General features: G+C 40.5%; 1 protein-coding gene and 1 long non-coding RNA gene across 3 annotated transcripts; one reads left to right on the top strand and one right to left on the bottom strand.

The window, feature by feature from the left end:
- The first annotated feature begins 170 nt into the window (after window positions 1–170).
- LOC117501953 lies at window positions 171–1,587 on the top strand. The gene is made up of 2 exons (XR_004558138.1): window positions 171–794; window positions 827–1,587. It is a non-coding gene; the product is annotated as an uncharacterized LOC117501953 (long non-coding RNA).
- A 16,827-nt stretch (window positions 1,588–18,414) lies between these two features.
- On the bottom strand, window positions 18,415–21,419 carry LOC117502397 (small integral membrane protein 12-like). Of its 2 annotated transcripts, none has more exons than XM_034161432.1 (2): window positions 21,376–21,419; window positions 18,415–19,528 (listed from the first exon to the last, which is right to left on the bottom strand). In XM_034161432.1, the coding sequence occupies exon 2, from the start codon at window positions 19,488–19,490 to the stop codon at window positions 19,215–19,217; it is 276 nt and encodes a 91-aa protein (XP_034017323.1). In that variant the 5' UTR covers window positions 19,491–19,528; window positions 21,376–21,419; the 3' UTR covers window positions 18,415–19,214. The 2 variants fall into 2 exon arrangements, with proteins under 2 accessions (XP_034017323.1, XP_034017324.1); XM_034161433.1 differs by lacking the exon at window positions 21,376–21,419 and adding an exon at window positions 21,229–21,234 and having other exon boundaries at window positions 18,415–19,504.

Here is a 21,419-nt window from a genome sequence, read left to right as displayed (position 1 = left end):
ATCGCCGAAGCAGTTGCAAAAAATGTAGGTTTTTTTTTTCGGTTCCCACTGTAGAAGGGAAGACGAGGCAAATGGGAGAGGTCATATCAGTAAGTGTTAGCCTACACACCTAGCCAGAGTAGCTGCGTTCTCTCGCCTGCATAACCGCCTTGACATGTTTGAGCTCTGGGTCATAAACAAACTGCAACATATGTCCGCTTTCTACTGCATCGTCACTTTTTCTTTGCATTTTCACTTTGTTTGATGTGTAATTTGCCCCAAAACTCAGAGAAAGTGGCGCGTTTCTGATGGGGAGATACAAGGGCTGTCCCCGGATGGAGGATTATTGTGTCATATTTTAACCCTTTAGTGCCCGCCCTCAAATGAGACTGCGCTGCCCAGTTGACCTGAAACGGTTTGAGTTAAACACATATGACCTTTAGTTTCACCCTTGACGGCCAGCCAAGGTCAAAGATTATGGGACCAACTTCATATTATCATCAACTAGTTTGACCTTTCAAGGTCACCAAAGGTTTTGTGATATATGACTTCAAATTAGTGTTTAATCGCAACCTCAGTATGTATATAATTGACTTTGACAACATCAAATCACTTTGTCCTTGGATGACCCAAGTTTGGGCCAATTTGGACTCAAACTCTTCAAGTTATTTTGTTCATAGACTTGGACACAGGACCAAAAACACAATGCTGTTCAAAGTGGGTCCAACAAAAACAACTCTCAGATTACTAAGAATCTGTTTTTGTGTGTTGTTGCCATATCTTCTGTCTCTCAGTAACTGTATGGGCGACTGTGGGTGTGTCACACCGAGGGCATACCACTCTACAGGTGTGTCATAATCAGGAAGCCGAGTGTTGACTGTTACATATGTCACGGCTGTCTAAAACAAGCCATTTCAGGCTGAAAAGTTTTCTTGCAGCAGCAGAATTTGTACAAACACAGTAATAAAACTGCAGGACTTCACTGATATTTAACATAAACCTCCCCTCCTCCCCAGAAAATATGTAACTCCATAAGGCAGATAAAAACTGTTATTTCACCATATGACCCCTTTAAATCTGGGAGAGAAATAAAAAAGATGGCGTGAATGCGGTACAGAGCTATGTAAATTCCTTTTTTAAAAAGTCGAGTTACGCGAAAACAGTGTTTAACGTCGACAATAAGGTATCTGTGAAGAAATGCCAATGTTAATATTTATTCTTTTAATGAAAATAAACTGCCAAAATGGAATAATGACCGTGCTGTTATTACATAAAGGGGCAGCTGCAGTGGAAGTGCAATAAATGTGATTGAAAACAAAGTTTGAACTGTCATGTTTGAATAATCAATCAAAAACACTCTGTTGATATAATGTGTTCACACGAGCAAGATTCACAGGGAAAAAAAAAAAAATCCTTCACCTGAAGTTCAAGATGGACAGATTTTGAGAGAGATGAAAAGAAATCCGGGTACTTTTCAAACATGCCGTGGATGCTATCTTACTGAATCTTGCTCTTGGGTTCTCTGACAGTATTGGTGGAAAATTGTGTATATCTTGTTTAAAAACAATTAATTAATACTTTAATAAACTGTCCATTTGTGCAGACTTTAATTTGTATGTCTCCTTTTTTTCCCCTCTCTAATAATAATTAGCGCAAATGTGATAAAAGTTCAGATTGTGCATCATGAGGTTGCTTAAATAAAATATCTACTTGAATTCTGGTGTCCATAATATTATGCAAGCAGCAGATTTAGGTTTTGGAACTGAAAGGAAACTGACAAACAAGCTCACTTCAAGCTGCATGTGACGATAAGATCACAATCCCAGACATGTCCAGCAGGTGGCACAAAAGGTTCAAATGTATACAATTGTTTTTCTTAGACTTTGGCAAAGTGGAGTCATAAAAATTCTGCAGTGTGGCAGCTGAATTGATAAATGAATGAATGAACCCTTCCAATATGTTAACTCAAAAACAATAAACGTGATCATCTTCTAACTGAGCAAATTACAAGTGCATATAATGATGTCAAAGTCTTTCAAATCTGATGAACTTTGATGCACCCAATCAATAAAAAAAGACTTATTTTGCCTATCTAATTCCACAGACTAGCTATTCTGCGGCCTGCAGTATTCAAGTTGTAAATTTGCAGATATCTAACATATGCTATCATGAACGTTTCTTGGGTAATTTTAAACCTTACTGCAAAGCTGAAAATCAAAGATGCTTTTTATGGCCTCTCACAGCCCATCTGCAGTACTTTTGCGGCCCACCAGGGGGCTGCGGCCCATACTTTGAGACCCACACCTCAAACGTGCCGTCTTCTGGATGGTTAGTGGATGCTCGATTGATAGTGGATTAGAATCAGGTGTGCTTGTCTGCTTATCAATCACAGTTGATCCTTTTCTGCACAGAAACATACTAAATCAGAGAAGTCAACTTTAAAAAAAAAAAATTTTTGATTGGTCAAAAGCATTTCTTACACTCAAACCCACACAACCCAGCTGGAAGGATTTTGTTGCCAAAGCACTTTCCTTTCTTTCTGTGCTCCCCAACGTATGGCCCACGGACCATGTTCGGGTCACACTCCCTGTGTTTTGGCCCATTATAGTACTCGCCATAATTCTTTGCAAGTGAATACATTACTGTTAAGAAAATTCAACAACAGTGCATTTACTATTTTGAAATTTAGAATGTTCATTTGTGATTTTATATGCAAAAGTTAACTTGTTTTTGTGCACTATAAAAATTAATTTATGACCCTTTGAATCTGGGCATCTCAGCTCTCAAAATATTTATGATTTTTAAGTTACGTGTAGGTTGAAATGAGCTTGTCAGGTATTTTCACTTCCAAAGCCTAGGCGTGGCGGCCTCTGTGACCACTGCTGCAACAGGCCCACACATGACCAGCAGATGGCAGTCAGGCATGTGGAATATTCCATAAACAAACTTGATTTCTGTACTGATCTGATGCGCGAGTGTCAACCAAATTTTAGTCAGCTTGTCCTCATTATATGCCCTTTTAATTCACAGAGTTTCGTTCACAACAAAAAAATGTTTTAATCACATCTGAAAGCAGAGATGCTATAAATAATCGGACTCCATATGAGGTAATATATTGTGTATATTATTCCAGTGTTATGAAAACATCTCCTAAATTTGTGTTGCGTCTGTGGTTGATCATGTGTGCTACTTTCCGCTATCCAAATTTAGTCAGAACACAAAGGCACTGCATCAGTCAGGAGAATGAGGTTCTGGAATATCCTTCCAGGGAATCAGGAGCATCAGAATAACAGATTTAATAGCTGTTTTCAAATGTGTAGCTTTTGGCTGCACGGGAAAGAAAGGCCTCAATTAGATGGTAGTAAAGTCGAATAGTACTTAAAGCTGGCTCTGTGTAATCACCCACAGCGACTGATGGAATCCAGAACCAAACACCTTCCACGCCGGTGTTCCTTAAGCCTTTCTACAAATGTTTTCTGAAAGCGTTGCAATTCATCGCTCGTTTCCAGCAATTTCCCCGATTGTCTCCATGACGATAAGAAGTCATCTATAGCAGGAGGAGCGGGATTATGGGAAAATTAAGTGAGATCATGTGAGAGGGAATAGAAACGTATGCTCATTTTCAGGAGTAAAAAAATGAGTTGACTAGAAGTTTGGAGGCTCGAAATAATCAAGCCTCAGTAGTGAATGAGATACAACCAAGAGACAAAGGTCAAACCAGGAATTCCACGCTATTTTCAGGAAAAATGTTAAAGTGGAGCAAATAGACCTTTGGGGTCACTGAGTAATTCCAGCCAAAGCTCTGGTCTTGAGACTCAGCCGTGCCTCTCTGAGTCTCACTTTCAGCCCTGACCATTTCAGAATTGCATTATTACCTGCAGAATCTTGTGTTTTGCAGACAGTTTGACAACAAAAGCATAACCAGTGGTTCATTCTGACCAAATAATGTATTTGGTTGTAATGGTTTATGCAACGTGACTTCATTTGTCTTGCAGTAGCAGTTTATTAGTAATTATTAGTGCAGCAGATAACTAAAACAATCCTTCAAATGGTGATGCACGCACCAAAGTCAGCACAAATACTCCTTAGACATTACTCTTTTGAAAAAGAAAAAAAAAAACTGAGAGGCCACTTGAATTTTCAATAGGCGGCCAGGTTAGAGTCAATTGAAGAATTACACAGGGGTCAAAATTTAAAAATGTTCCAACCATATTGAAAACTACTCCACATTATTTGTCTGATCATAAAGATTCCAAAAAGGTATAGTTTGGACTACGTGTGACTGAATGTTATGGAGTTATGGGGTAAAAATAGCAAGAATGGTGACAAATGTCAATTTCAGTTTATACAGGGGTCAAAAGTTGTTCCAATTTTGGTAAAAAGTGATGCAAATTATTGGTTGAGCTAATAGCATTAATAAATGGAATAATCTTGACTGTGTTGAATAGTCTGGCGGCTAAGGGACAAATTTTAGGGGAATCATGCACTTTTATGCAAAAGCGCCAAAACTTTATCAGAGGTACTTTATAGTGTCCTAAAGTATATAAGATCGGGAGACATTGAATCCATAAACGTCTACACTCTAAAAACTTGGGTTTAAGAGAATAACCATTTTCAGCCTTCTACAGCATATAATTCATGACAAACTCTTATCCAAATGTCTTTTTAAGTTCATAATATAAACTTGAAGGTTATGAAAAATGTATTAAGGCTAGGTAGGGATGCTTCGAATGTACTTTAGTGTGCTTACACTCTTAGAAAAAGCGTTAATCTAGGGAAAGTGACTAAATATTGTCTAACTCATTGTGAATATCAATATACCTATGCAATATAGCTGTTTGCGAGCATAGGGCAAAGGAAAGATGCTACTCACGCACTCTAACATACACTCAACAAAAATATAAATGCAACACTTTTGGTTTTGCTCCCATTTTGTATGAGATGAACTCAAAGATCTAAAACTTTTTCCACATACACAATATCACCATTTCCCTCAAATATTGTTCACAAACCAGTCTAAATCTGTGATAGTGAGCACTTCTCCTTTGCTGAGATAATCCATCCCACCTCACAGGTGTGCCATATCAAGATGCTGATTAGACACCATGATTAGTGCACAGGTGTGCCTTAGACTGCCCACAATAAAAGGCCACTCTGAAAGGTGCAGTTTTATCACACAGCACAATGCCACAGATGTCGCAAGATTTGAGGGAGCGTGCAATTGGCATGCTGACAGCAGGAATGTCAACCAGAGCTGTTGCTCATGTATTGAATGTTCATTTCTCTACCATAAGCCGTCTCCAAAGGCGTTTCAGAGAATTTGGCAGTACATCCAACCAGCCTCACAACCGCAGACCACGTGTAACCACACCAGCCCAGGACCTCCACATCCAGCATGTTCACCTCCAAGATCGTCTGAGACCAGCCACTCGGACAGCTGCTGAAACAATCGGTTTGCATAACCAAAGAATTTCTGCACAAACTGTCAGAAACCGTCTCAGGGAAGCTCATCTGCATGCTCGTCGTCCTCATCGGGGTCTCGACCTGACTCCAGTTCGTCGTCGTAACCGACTTGAGTGGGCAAATGCTCACATTCGCTGGCATTTGGCACGTTGGAGAGGTGTTCTCTTCACGGATGAATCCCGGTTCACACTGTTCAGGGCAGATGGCAGACAGCGCGTGTGGCGTCATGTGGGTGAGCGGTTTTCTGATGTCAATGTTGTGGATCAAGTGGCCCATGGTGGCGGTTGGGTTATGGTATGGGCAGGCGTCTGTTATGGACCAAGAACACAGGTGCATTTTATTGATGGCATTTTGAATTCACAGAGATACCGTGACGAGATCCTGAGGTCCATTGTTGTGCCATACATCCAAGAACATCACCTCATGTTGCAGCAGGATAATGCACGGCCCCATGTTGCAAGGATCTGTACACAATTCTTGGAAGCTGAAAATGTCCCAGTTCTTGCATGGCCGGCATACTCACCGGACATGTCACCCATTGAGCATGTTTGGGATGCTCTGGACCGACCGGCGTATACGACAGCGTGTACCAGTTCCTGCCAATATCCAGCAACTTCACACAGCCATTGAAGAGGAGTGGACCAACATTCCACAGGCCACAATTGACAACCTGATCAACTCTATGCGAAGGAGATGTGTTGCACTGCATGAGGCAAATGGTGGTCACACCAGATACTGACTGGTATCCCCCCCAATAAAACAGAACTGCACCTTTCAGAGTGGCCTTTTATTGTGGACACTCTAAGGCACACCTGTGCACTAATCATGGTGTCTAATCAGCATCTTGATATGGCACACCTGTGAGGTGGGATGGATTATCTCAGCAAAGGAGAAGTGCTCACTATCACAGATTTAGACTGGTTTGTGAACAATATTTGAGGGAAATGGTGATATTGTGTATGTGGAAAACGTTTTAGATCTTTGAGTTCATCTCATACAAAATGGGAGCAAAACCAAAAGTGTTGCATTTATATTTTTGTTGAGTGTATTTACACTCTAAAATAACAACAGTGTTTGAATGGAAAGAAATGCTTTTTTATTAATTACAAGAAATCAATTTTGTTTTTATGGTCATAACCATTATTATTATTGTTGTTGTTATCATTATTATTTGATGTTATTGGTATTAAGACGATTATCACCATATTTTTTAACTGAAAACATTGTAAATACCTGGTTGGCAAACTTCCTAGATATGCACAAATGTTTCATGAATATTTTTAATGAACTACTGTCTACAGCTTTCATGCTGGGAAGATCACAGTGACCTAATTTTATGTCTCAGAGGTAGAGGCCTGTTAAAGATCCCTACAGGCCTGAAATAAGTCCTGTACCTCTTTCCATTTGGAAACATACCACCCTGCTAATCTATAAGGATGTACGACGACGTATGCCGCCGCACGACGGACGACACATGATCACATAAGCTTAGTATAGCTTTGCACTAGTTGCAGTAGCCATTCTCTACAGCTTAACAATGTCCAATCTTGATCACTGGCCCCCTACATAATAACCATATATTCGTATTGTCATATGAATAGCAAAATATACATTGTATTATAACCATGCAAACACCCTTTTAAAAAAAGCAGGATACAGGGCTAAAATCAAATGTCTCCCGCTTTGACATGACTTAATATAACCTAAAGAGTTCCTGGACAAAGTTTGGCGCTTTTGTAAAAAAGTGCACAATTCTATCCCTTAACTGCTGGATTAGAATGTTTGGTCTGCAAAGCAAAGGTCAAACAAGGTCGATGACCATTGGATTCTCTGACATGTGACGTATGTTACCCTGTAACGTGACAACTAAGCATGACACATGGTGCAAACTATTCCTTTTTAAAACCCTATTAACTCAACCAATAATTTGCATCACTTTTTACCAAAATTGGAGCAACTTTAACCTTTGACCCCTATAGAAACTGAAATTGACCTTTGTCACCATTCTTGCTGTTTTACCCCATAACTCCACACCATTCAGTCATAGATAGTCCAAACTATACCTTTTTGGAATCTTTGTGATCAGACCAATAATGTGGTTTAGTTTTCAATATGATTGGAGCATCTTAAATTTTGACCCCTGTGTAATTGTTTAATTTACCGCTACCTGGCTGCCTATTGAAAACTCAAGTGGGCAATCTTTTTTTTTTTTCCTTCAAAAGAGTAATGTCTAAGGAAGATTTGGTACTTTTATCACCATTTGCAGTATTCCTCTGCAAATACTCTGTTATCTGCTGCACTAAATCCGGGGATCCCGCAGAAAACGGCCTGTTGGGTGCCTAAAGGAATTGTCTGTAAAGGAATTGTCTGGCATTCTTGTACAGTCTGTTTTCTCATTCTAGGTGTGTGTCTTATGTGTTTATGACAGCTACCTGCAGGAAGGTGTCAAAGAACCTCGCGTATCACCTCTGCATTGCAAACAAAAGCAAATGGAAAGCACAGCGGAAGAGCAGTGCTTCCATTTGCATCCACCTTTGCTTATGCTCTGCTTTATCCTTTAACCTTTCAGCATTCTGCACAGCACACGCCTCTCTGTGCAGTGAAGAAAAATGGCTCCACATAAAAAAAAAAACAACAAATGTAGAGTTTAACTTGCTCCACCAGCCACTTTTCTCTACTTGACCCCTGCAGAGAAATTACTTTCCCCATTATCAAGCCTTGTAAGAGTGCAGATTAAAGGCCTGAGTAGCATCACAATTTGGCTGATGTAGTGAAAAGAATTATGGGTAATCAAACTGCGCAGAGGGTTATAAAGGGATGACACGTAGACCTCCCAACTCTCAAGAGCATACTGTTGTGCTGCACAGGGAAAGAAGTTGATTGGTTGAAACGGAAACACCCTCCGTACGTTTGAAGCCTCCTGACTATGTTCAAGGAGAACTTGGGGATTTTACAACTTGTATTGTTGAATGTTTTAGGGATTATCTTTTCACTCAAGACAAAAGCTAAATCAATCTGTCCAGTATTGATTTTGAATACAAACAACATCACAGGATAACCGACGGAAGTATCCAGTAGCACAGAGAGGATTCCTGCACAGGTAAACATTTACATGTTTACCTCACTAAAATGGAATATAGTATATAGTCACTTACCATAGCCTGGCCATCATCTTCAGGTACTGCTGCCACTGAGGCATTACAAGTCAACCGTAAATGAGGGGCTTGTTCAGTAAGATATAGCCCCTCAACTGCAGTCAACTTGGGCAGACAGCTAGGCTAAGGTAACCACTGAACTGTTTTCAACAAAAGCACATTGGATCACTAAGCCAACAAACAGGCGAACTGGTCAATTTGGTGCTAATTGGAGGAACAAAATTTAAATTTTGACCTTTGAGCCTAATGACCTTGACCCTGATGATTAACCTTTGGCAAATTTTATCTCAACAGGGTAATTCCAGAACCAACCTCCATATGTCCATATGTGTGCCATGTTTGGTGAACATGAGAATGAAAAATCATAATTTTGGCCTTTAACTTTGACCTTTTACTTTGACCTTTGCCAAAACAAACCCTTTAAGGGCAATTCTGGGGTCAGCTGTCATTTACATACCAAGTTTGGCTTGAATTGGTCACAGGGCCTGGGAGAAACAGGTGAACAAACACACAAACGTTGCTCAAACTATATAATACAAGTATAATGATACTAACTAGAAGGTTCTCCCTTTACATTTTCTATGAATCACCTCTAGACTGTTTCCTGTAGTCAGAGCTACCACAGTGGCAATCGAGCCTATTGAGATAAACATTTAAGACAGATGATGATGTTTGTTTGCGTTAATGCGTCCAACCTTTGGTATCAGCTGCCATTCTGTTTCCTGACATTGTTGAAGAGAGTGCTGATGCATTTCCCATCAGCAGCATGTTGGCAAGATGAACATAGCTACTCATCACAAAAAAAAAAGTACAACCCCTGGCAAAAATTATGGAATCACCGACCTCAGAGGATGTTCATTCAGTTGTTTAATTTTGTAGAAAAAAAGCAGATCACAGACATGACACAAAACTAAAGTCATTTCAAATGGCAACTTTCTGGCTTTAAGAAACACTATAAGAAATCAAGAAAAAAAGATTGTGGCAGTCAGTAACGGTTACTTTTTTAGACCAAGCAGAGGAAAAAAATATGGAATCACTCAATTCTGAGGAAAAAATTATGGAATCACCCTGTAAATTTTCATCCCCCAAATTAACACCTGCATCAAATCAGATCTGCTCATTGACATTGACCCTATGTGTCTTTTTGCAAGGAATGTTTTTGCAGTTTTTGCTCTATGGCAAGATGCATTATCATCTTGAAAAATGATTTCATCATCCCCAAACATCCTTTCAATTGTCCAAAATATCAACATAAACTTGTGCATTTATTGATGATGTAATGACAGCCATCTCCCCAGTGCCTTTACCTGACATGCAGCCCCATATCATCAATGACTGTGGAAATTTACATGTTCTCTTCAGGCAGTCATCTTTATAAATCTCATTGGAAAGGCACCAAACAAAAGTTCCAGCATCATCACCTTGCCCAATGCAGATTCGAGATTCATCACTGAATATGACTTTCATCCAGTCATCCACAGTCCACAATTGCTTTTCCTTAGCCCATTGTAACCTTGTTTTTTTTCTGTTTAGGTGTTAATGATGCCTTTCGTTTAGCTTTTCTGTATGTAAATCCCATTTCCTTTAGGCGGTTTCTTACAGTTCGATCACAGACGTTGACTCCAGTTTCCTCCCATTCATTCCTCATTTGTTTTGTTGTACATTTTTCGATTTTTGAGACATATTGCTTTACGTTTTCTGTCTGACACTTTGATGTCTTCCTTGGTCTACCAGTATGTTTGCCTTTAACAACCTTCCCATGTTGTTTGTATTTGGTCCAGAGTTTAGACACAGCTGACTGTGAACAACCAACATCTTTTGCAACATTGCGTGATGATTTACCCTCTTTTAAGAGTTTGATAATCCTCTCCTTTGTTTCAATTGACATCTCTCGTGTTGGAGCCATGATTCATGTCAGTCCACTTGGTGCAACAGCTCTCCAAGGTGTGTTCACTCCTTTTTAGATGCAGACTAACAAGCAGATCTGATATGATGCAGGTGTTAGTTTTGGGGATGAAAATTTACAGGGTGATTCCATAATTTTTTCCTCAGAATTGAGTGATTCCATATTTTTTTCCTCTGCTTGGTCTAAAAAAGTAACCGTTACTGACTGCCACAATCTTTTTTTCTTGATTTCTTATAGTGTTTCTTAAAGCCAGAAAGTTGCCATTTGAAATGACTTTAGTTTTGTTTCATGTCTGTGATCTGCTTTTTTTCTACAAAATTAAACAACTGAATGAACATCCTCCGAGGCCGATGATTCCATAATTTTTGCCAGGGGTTGTAATACACTAGGAGTTCCAAATCCACTCATCACTTATCATGTAGCTTCCAACGTACGAAAGGTCATTTAAAAAAAGTCCAGAGGCAATCTGGAAGCTGTCCTTTTGGGAAGAGGCCTCACAGCTGTGCTGGCTCCCACACTGAGATAATATGGCTGTTATATTTTGGCCGCATCCTTTGAAGGTACGTGTCACAGTGGCGCAATTTCGAAGGTTCCTTGGAATGCAACCGAAGAATGCAGCCTTTTTTTTCCGTGAAAGCAAAGGGTACAACAGGTGTGTCTTTCGTGGCCCAAACAAAACAGTTGTTGCACTTTTTTTCAAGATAAAATGGTTGGTAATTTATAAAAAAACAAACAAACAAAAAAACCAACATCAACAACAACAAAAAGACCATTTCGGGCTCCATATGTACAATTATAAATAAGGGTTGTCAATTCAATTTATTTAATTTATATAGTGCCAAATCACAGCAAAGCTGCCTCAAGGTGCTTCACACAAGTAAGGTCTAACCTTACCAACTCCCAGAGCAAGCACACGGGCGACAATGGTAAGGAAAAGGTCCCTCTGATTATTTTGAGGAAGAAACCTCAAGCAGACCAGACTCAAAGGGGCGACCCACTGCTTAGATCACACTAATAAAAAAACCTACTTTTAACAATACAGAGGAACATCAAATTTTTGAGAATTATAAAGTCCATGCAGACGTCCAGGACAGCACCAGTTGGTTGAGGAGGGGAGGGGGGTGGGGACTGTGTCTTCAGATCCAGTCTTCAACCATAGTCCACTTTGCAACTGCTGTAGTCGACCTTCATTTACACTCATGGGTGTAGCTGCACAGGCGTCAGCACCACGGGCAAGGGTTGTGCATGCCATCATGTCTCTAAGTAAAGTGTAAATAAGCACTGAAAATATTTCTGAAAATGTGGGTTATGCATGTTATGCTAGCTTGTAACACAGAGCTCTTGAGGTTGTTAGGTGACGGGGGGTAGGGCCGGTGAAGATTAATGATGCAATCACAAAATGCTCCATGGGCGAGACTGTCTCATTTCTAAATGGTTTTGGTTCAACCTCTATGGTCTTGGAAGGCCAGACCATTGTAGGACGTGACCTTCAAAGGATGCATCCTTTGAAGTGACACAAAGCCTACGTGTAGATTAAGCTGTGGTTAATTGCACTAAGGGACTGTGTGAGAAGTCTGTGCTCCAGTATTTTCATTAATGCTGCATTTACACGTAACGGCGACAAGTCACGAATGTCTTGAATCTAAATTCATGACCAAGGATCATGATTCGGGGCACAGGTGTCACGCACCGTTACAAACTGTCACAACCTGTTACCACGCGTTACGATTAATGGCACAAATCATTACGCATGGTCACAAATATTCTCCTGTGCTGTTGCGTGCCACTGCGAATCATCATATGAAAGCACGTCACAATTCGTATCAGTTCTTGACAGATTTCGTGTCAATTTGTGACAGTTTGGGCTCCAAGAACCATCAAGAATACACTACGAATGCTCTCTCGCTCTATTACGAATCACCATTAATCACCACATATTGACACACTCGGTTGCGAACTCCACAAATCGAGGATGATTCGTGACATTCGTGGCAGATTTTTTTGGCAGTCAAAAACATGCTCCACGAATCTCACGAACCGACACACGCTGTTACGAACCCTATTCAGATGCATTAAGTCACCTTACAAATGTCACAAATGTGCCAGGAATGATGGAAATATGGAATTTGTAACGCATTGTGCCTATGTGTAAACGCAGCATAAGTGAAATTTTAGTATTGCTAGTTTTAATGTTAGCGCCATTAGCACTAATTAGCAGATATTAATTGCTTGACAGCGCAGCATGCTGTTTATAATTTTTAACACCTGCCCGTTATTATAGCCACCGCCCACTCAGCAAAAATATGTGTTGATCAATTGTCCAAACTCCGGCGATCTAGCCTCTTAGCCTGCGATAGCTTGGAAACTTCAAGATAGGTGGGCGTGTCCGGGCTTCATGCATCCCACCCAGGTCACACCAATCTTACCCAAGCTCCACCCCTTTACTGACTTATGGGGTTGTCTGGGAGTAAGGCGGAGTCAGCCACTTCTAAGATGGTGACATTTGGAACCGCCCCATTTGAGTTTCAAACTCGTTCTTGCGAAAACTGGCAGGTGACATCACAGGTTTGGGGGTTATGGGGTGGATTATGATGTCATCAACTCCTGTTTTACTGCACTGCACCAGTATGTCGACCTGAAGGATTTCCCACAATGCATGCAGTTTGTTCCACGCCAAATTCATAAACATTCCCGACATCTGCTTTAGGAAGCTCTGCATGCAGGAGCAAACATGCACGCTGTAGAAACGACGAGAGGATTTGAAAATGATGCATATAAACAAGGGGCCAGACAGGGCTTGAAATAACAGATAAGAATGTGAGCTGATGTAAGTTATGCAACATTTCTTTATTTGGATGTAATTCGGGGCACAGAGCGCTCTGGAATCTTTAATGTTTTGTGTTGTACATGCACCATCTACTCCCTGTCTGCAGCTGCAACAACATCATTTCCACGCAACCCGTCGTTAATTTGAGCATTTTTCTCCTCAACAAAACACTTTGAGCTGCTGCTAATTTTAAACCCGGACCAGGATGTGGGTCCGTAACTGTTTCCTGGTCCGGTATTGTTTGTCTCCAGGGGCTGCTGCTTTGGGATTGTGCACTCTGACAATGGAGGTGCAGTGGGCATTGTTTTCAACCCGCCCGTGTTTGTTGACCTAAAGTCATGGCCGCGCCATCCAAGGTCACTGACAGACGAGTGAAAACGGGAAAAGCTCCTCGTAATGATTTTTTTTTCACCGTCATGTCCACCAAATTTGCTGTATACATGTTAGTGGGTTCTAGAATTACCCAGGCAAGGTCAAATTTGCCAAAGGTCAAACATTTGGGTCAAAGGTTAAAATTAAAAGTTTCCACCCCGATTTGCAACAGACTTGTCACATACGTAGAGGTGGGTTGTAGAGTTGCTCAGGAGGTCAAATTTGACAAAGGTCAATCTTTGTGGCCAAGGTCATGAGCCAGTATCACTGGCACCCATTATCCCCATCATCCACCAAAACAATGGACCACCTCCCACGCCCCCACCCCACCCCCTCCTGTCTGAGGAACCTCAGCTCTTGATTCCCACAGTATTGTCCAGCTCTGAGGAGCCGGGTCATTGTTTGATGGCTGATCTGTCCTCTGATTGTTCCCCACAGGACACACACACACACACACACACACCAAAAGAAGAAGAAAAAAAATCCCACGTTCTTCCAAACACACCTACAGGATAACAACACATTTCCCTTTCTAGCGGGAAGGAAACTTCCAGCAACACTCAGTAATTTCTTGTGGGACTAATCAGACCCCAGGCCTGTAGACTGGAGCAGGTGATTCCACAGATAAACTTAAGATGCGGCCGCAGGTGCGAGCTGATCTCCGACAACACCGCTGCTCGTGTTCATCTGAGCCTCGGCATCTCTCCCAATTCCACTCGCTGGCAGTTTTACACAGCACACTGATCCTAGAAACATTAAGAGCGCTCCTGCGACGCAGGACCAACACGCTTCTCTGTTTCGTTATTTAAAGCGGGAAAGGACTAATCCAAGCCCTCGCGCCAGTTACCACATCACATGATTTCTTTATTCGGCAGCATTTACAGCACCAATAACTTCTCCATTTTAATCCAGGATGGAGTCTTATGAAAGATGGAGTTCAGACCACACCGCCGATCAAGATTTAATAATGAGGGCAATAAAGATTTTTATTGGGAACTTGTAATTCTTTCCACTAACGCAGGGTCACGTCGCCTGAACTTCACTTGAGTCTCTCAAAACATTCTCAGTGTAATTCTGACAAATAACCCCAATTATTTTGCTAACGACTATCAGACAAAGAAAACTTAATAACTCGAGCTAAGTGCATTCCTCCACAAAGGGCCAAAAATCCACTGAGTTTAAACAAGATATAGACATAAGTGACAAAACACTTATGAAAACACACACATTAAACAGCATCGGGTTCTTCCTCTTGTACAAACTAAGACCCCGTTCAGACTTCAGGTTGGGTTTTTCTGAATATGGACAGCACAAATCTGATTTACGCCAGATGTGATTTCAGCCAGATCTGAGCGATGTTTGAGCGCGATTCGCAGAGGTCTGAATGCAGATGTGGCTAAGATCCATCTAGCCTGGGGTTCAGTATCAGGGGTGCCGCCAGGGATTTTGGGCCCCATGAAAATAAATCTTACTAGTACTCCCCTTTTTGGTGCCCCTGATCACGATGGCAAACTTTCCCACTATAACCTTCTTTGTCTGTGGTGCCATCACTCCGAGAGGATGTGATCTGAATGTGTGTAACACATGGAACACTCTCACTTTCAGACACATCCCTTCTGGCTTGAGTGTAGGACGAGCTGGATTAGAAAAACAGGTCTGAATGCGATCTGGTTGTAATGTAATCCACCTTGAGCCAGATTGAAACCCCATGATGTGGAAAAGTAAGGACAGTGCCTGATGGAGAACACCCTGTGTATGTCAGTAAAACAAGTTTAATTTCAAACCGCACTATGGTATCTTGGAGAGGACTCATTACAAAGACGACATGACATTTCTAGAATTTCAGAATCATCAAATATCGAAATCGGTGTCGGTCTTAAAAATCCTGTACCTTGGGCTCTAGTTTCAATTACGTTAAAGCTGTACGATCTTTCAAATTTCACAAAACTGAAAAGAATTAAGTTTCTACCAAATTGCAAGAATTATAATGTAGGTTTATTTTTGTAACGTGTTGCAAAATTACAGCTCATTTTACTGAAGTGCATCCAGAAAGAATTGACACCGCTTCACTTTTTCCACATTTTGTTGTTACAGCCTTATTCCAAAATGGCGTAAATTAATTCATTTTGTGAAAAAATTGACTCACAACACCCCATAATAACATGAAAAAAAGTTTTTTTTTTAATTTTGTTAATTTATTAAAAATAAAAAACTAAGAAATCACATACGTAAGTATTCACACTCTTTGCTCAATACTTTGTTGATGCACCTTTGGCAGCAGTTACAGCCTCAAGTCTTCTTGAATATGATATCTTTGGGCAGTTTTGCCCATTCCTCTTTGCAGCGCCTCTCAAGCTCCATCAGGTTGGAAGTGGAGCGTCGGTGCACAGACATTTTCAGATCTCTCCAGAGATGTTCAATTGGATTCAGGTCTGGGCTCTGGCTGGGCCACTCAAGGACATTCAGAGTTGCCCTGAAGCCACTCCTTTGATATCTTGGCTGTGTGCTTAGGGTCACTGTCCTGCTGAAAGATGAACCGTCACCCCAGTCTGAGGTCAAGAGCGCTCTGGAGCAGGTTTTCATCCAGGATGTCTCTGTACACTGCTGCACTCATCTTTCCCTCAATCCTGACTAGTCTCCCAGTTCCTGCTGCTGAAAAACATCCCCACAGCATGATGCTACCACCATGCATCACTGTAGGGATGGTGCCTTGTTTCTTCCAAACATGACACATGGCATTCACGCCAAAGAGTTCAATCTTTGTCTCACCAGAGTTTTGTTTCTCATGGTCTGAGAGTCCTTCAGGTGGGCTGTCATGTGCCTTTTACTAAGAAGTGGCTTCCGTCTGGCCACTCTACCATACAGGCCTGATTAGCAGATTGCTGCAGAGATGTTTGTCCTTCTGGAAGGTTCTCCTCTCTTAACAGAGGAATGCTGGAGCTCTGCCAGAGTGACCATCAGGCTCTTGGTCACCTCCCTGACTAAGGCCCTTCTCCCTTGATCACTCAGTTTAGACGAGCAGCCAGCTCTAGGAAGAGTCCTGGTGGATCCGAACTTCTTCCATTTACAGATGATGGAGGCCACTGTGCTCACTGAGAACTTCAAAGCAGCAGAAATGTTGCTGTTGGACGTTATATGTAGACAGGTGTGGGTCTTTCCAACTCATGTCCAATTAAATTAATGGTACACCAGCTGGACTCCAATTAATCATAAGGATGATCAGTGGAAACAGGATGTGCCTGAACTCAATTCTGAGCATCATAGCAAAGGATGAATACTTATGTACATGTGATTTGTTTTTTATTTAAATTTGCAAAAAAAATCAAATAAAAAACTTTTTTTTTACATTGTCATTATTGGGTACAGTGTATAGAATTTTGAAGAAAAATTAATTCCATTTTACAATATGGCTTTAACATAAAAAAGTAGAAAAAGTGTAGCACTGTGAAGATACACTCTCTTTATCTGGGGGTGGGGGTTATATCATAAAAACTGTCTTTCTTTGAACGCAATCTTGCACACAGACTGCAGGAGGAAGTATATGTGCACACACATAATGTTTTGAGATTACTTGTGACCTGACCCACTTGCTTGATCTATGTTCCTGGGGCACGAACGCTACCATCCGTGAGATGTCCTGCAAATCACTTCAGAGGTGTTACCTGGTTTCAAAAACAGCATTTTTACCTGAGGCCAACATATGACCATCAGGTATTGCGAAGACCTGCTGGTCCATCTGTGTTCAGCATAAGTCCTGCTCTATTACTGGCACAGTCTTCAAATTCACAGGGAACATTCTTGTGGCTGGTTTCTTCAAAACCGCTTTGGTTTGTGTTTATATGCATGTCCCTCATATATTATGTAAAAGCAAGTGAGAAATAAACACTTCTAAAACCGAAAACACAGTTTTTGTCAGCAAATAACATGTCTGAAGTTATTTCACGGACGTTAGCATGGTGACGTCACAGGCTGGTACCTAGCTACAAAATTCTTTCATTTGTGTGTAAATATATCCTCTTTGTCATATATTAAGTAAAAGACAGCAAGAAATAAACACTTCCAAAAGTGAAAACGCTTTTTGTAACCTGATGACACATTTTGCGGTGTTAGCGTGCACGCTAACTTCCTATGGAATTAGTCTCATTAATACCAGCAAATGCACAGAGGATGATCTACAAACATTTTGTCAAAAGCTCGTGTATGCGCACACGCAAGGCCTCCTGCAGATGCTGTTAAAACCTAAATATTGTTTTTATTGACTGATTGAGGGGCTTCATTGAACATGTACAAATTGTATATAAGACAGTAAGAGCTTAATAATTAATTAAACATCTGCAAATTATAAAGAACACAAGGCTCATATGGCCAGTTATTTTAGCATTGCTTTATATTTACCTTTAGAAATGTTTATTTCCTGCTATATCTTACAAAATACTGTAAAACACTCCAATATATATCATATAAACCGGATACTCGCAGTCACTTGACAAAAGCAAAGGTCCCAATGTTTTGTACATGGTTACAGCAGTGTGAGAGCAGAACAAACTAAAAGTAAATACAGATCTGCAATTCGAACCAGTTGTTGTTTGGCCTTCATGTTCTGAACTGCCTTTCAAGTCACAATTCAACCAAAAAACACGGCTCAAATACCTGGAAAGTGATTAGGATTAAAAATTGACAGACAATGAGTCCAAGGTTTTCTACGTCCACCCTTTTCCTGCAGAAACATTTTCATTCTTGATCCAGAGCGGGCAAAGTGATGACTTCCTTCCTCCAACTTTGATCTTAATTTGTATCCTTTGTTTAAGTATTGTTTTTAATTCATGTGGGAACACATTTGTTCTGAATTTAATGTCAAACAATTCATCTGTAATAAAGCAATGGCCCCTCTTATTACTTTGTTGGTCTGCTCATAAAACAAAGTGCAACTTGACTATATCAGCGCTCCCATTTCATTTATTTATACTCTCAGTAAGATTGCACATCTGAGCTCTAATATTGTCTGAATATCAGCCAGATGTCCTGAAGTGAAAGCAGGACAGCCCTGAACAGTTTCAGCATTCTGAGAATTCTGTGGGGGTCACAAACTCTCATCCAATCACAATCAAAATTCCCCCCTAAACATGCAGAAAATTACTAAAAAGAAAAAAATAAGATTACTACAGGCTGGCTCCATGAAAATAATTTATCAAAGAAATCACATTCATGCATTCAAACAGAATATTTCTGTCATTGTACCACAGCTAGACATGAACAAAACCGAAGATGTTGTCTGGCCGTTTCCGAGCAGCCACTTAATCCGCGATCTCTGCACAACTAAAGAGAAATATCCACCTCAGACTGGACTCAGTAAGAGATGAAATATGTGACGTTTAAACATTATGTGTCAGTCAAAGCTTTTGCAGGACCACAAGTCAGGACATTGTGTCAAGGTGAACGCAGGGTCGGTGCGTCCCCTCCTGAGTGCCCAACACCTGACGACGTCTACGTGTGTCTCTCCCGGCAGCACAGGTTAACTCTTTTCCGGTCGGTTCCTGTTCAGAGCTGCTTTGGGCGTGAACTCCAGTTTCTCTTTCAGGCTGAGGACCTTGGTGCTGTCTAATCCCATTTGTTCCTCCAGTTTGCGCTCCTCCCTCAGTTCAAGGATGCCCTTCTCCTCCTCCCGAGGTTTGGGTGTCCCCTTGATGAACCATTCCAGGTGGTAACCCACTGCTCCCACCACAAAGGCTACAGGGAAGGTGACGTAAGGGGCATAGGTCCGCACTGCTGTCCAAATTACAGGCCACATGACTGGACACCTGGCTGTACAAACCTGCAGGTGGTCAACTGGGAAAAGAGGAAAAGGGACATCAGTGTTTCACCCTTAATAGTACAGGCCTGGCAGGCCACCAGGCAACTAAGAGCTGCAACCACATTTGCATTTTATATATATATATATATATATATATATATATATGCAGTTTCAAGGTATACTGGTATTTGAGAAAGTCACGGTTTCAAAACCACAAAAAAATTTCCATTATACCACTGAACATTTTTTTAATGAATGAATGAAACGTGCCCAAAAATCAAACCAGCAATATTTCAAAAACTCAGTAAGATATAAGGCTGAAATCAAATCAGTGAAGAATTATTTGTGGGATTCGTTCTGTCTTGTTTTGTGGGATGACTGGCATTAATGAATAATTCCTAGAACTCACATATTTTTGCTCATGTCCTCTTAATTACAGAGATAAAATTTATTTAGCACACCATTATAATTTTAAATGTCCATATCTCAGAAGATATAGCGAGGTAGTTTTGGTGTCATTTTAAGCTCTGCTCAAGCTCCGTATCTCTTGTTTTTACCTTATTATTAACCAAAAGAAAATGACCACAAATTAATTCAAATTTAAAACCTCCAAAAAAAAAAATGTGTCACTCAAATTGCCATCAAACTTAGCTTATGGTTTCATCATTTTCTTGATAAAATACCCCAAAAAAACGGCTGCTCTGAAGGACCGATAAGTGAATCATTAAGTAGGGTAGAGACAATCTCCCGATGGAGGCCTGCATGCGCATTCCATCGATGCGTGTTTATCGATGTGCGTAGTGTGCAGAGGATTCCCCACAAAGATCGCTTTTCTCATTGTCTCACTAGGGTATTTCCCATGGAATTCCTTGTAATGACGTAGGCAGGAAGTTCCTCTTTGATCTTGTTTTTGTCCGGTTCAATTCTGCCGTTTCTATCATGTACTTCGTTCGTGCTGATAATTTTGCTCAACTTTACCAAGCGTAAAAACCACGATCACTTTTACAGCACTCATTCAAAGGTAAGTAGCCCTAAAATATAATATTTTGTTGACATAATGATGAAGTTTCATGACAATCCGATATTGAGAACGTGATTGTTGAGAACGCGAAAATGACCATGCGTAATTGATTGACAGGAAAAAATATACAGATTTTTTTTAGACTAAAATCACCGTAACGTCCTTATTTCTTAACCAATCTTGATGTCAATTTCTTTGTTTTTTCATGCTCTATCAACTGCATCTGTAAAAAAGAACAGTTTATGGACTTTCATTTTTTTAATCTCATCCCTACATTAAGCAAAAAGCTACTGATGTCAGTGGATCAAATCATTTCACTCATTTTCACAATGAAAAATGAACAATTTTCACTGGAACAGGAAAGTGTGTAAAAAACAGTTTTTATAACTGCAATTTAATACGTTGCCAGTGCCACATAACTCAGAAGAATAAATATCTTTTGTTGTGTAAACATCACTTTTTTTAATGAAATCATCAAACCCTGATGAAAATTATTAAAATATAATGTTCAATTGAATTTCTGCTGTCACCTTTTTCAATGCGGAGTGCGTGTTGCGTAGTTTGTCACCGAATAACAATCGTTTTAACTCTAAATCTTGTGTTATCAATCAACATCCGGTTTAACTTCTCTTGAACTTATTATTTAAGTGCTGCAGTGTGTTTAATGTCCAAACTGCAGATCTTATAAAATGTCCTGTCTCGACTGACTTCTACAAGGAGAAACAGAGGCGCGACACTAAAAGGCAAACCTGCGCCCAATTCTACTTTTACCGCCCACAATCCTGGCAGCACTTATATCCGCGATATTTTAAGTTTTTTTTTCTTTCTGTTTTTTAATTCCAGTGACATTATTTTACTCACCTTTACTTGCCGTTGACCGCACACAACACCGGACCGACGTCACT

This window comes from Thalassophryne amazonica, chromosome 20 (genome assembly GCF_902500255.1).
Source record: "Thalassophryne amazonica chromosome 20, fThaAma1.1, whole genome shotgun sequence".
NCBI lineage: Eukaryota > Metazoa > Chordata > Actinopteri > Batrachoidiformes > Batrachoididae > Thalassophryne > Thalassophryne amazonica.
This window is presented reverse-complemented; position numbering and strand designations above follow the sequence as displayed.

Coding starts and splice junctions, on each gene's coding strand:
- LOC117502397 (XM_034161432.1), bottom strand. CDS start 19,490: ATGTGGCCTGTAATTTGGACAGCAGTGCGGACCTATGCCCCTTACGTC.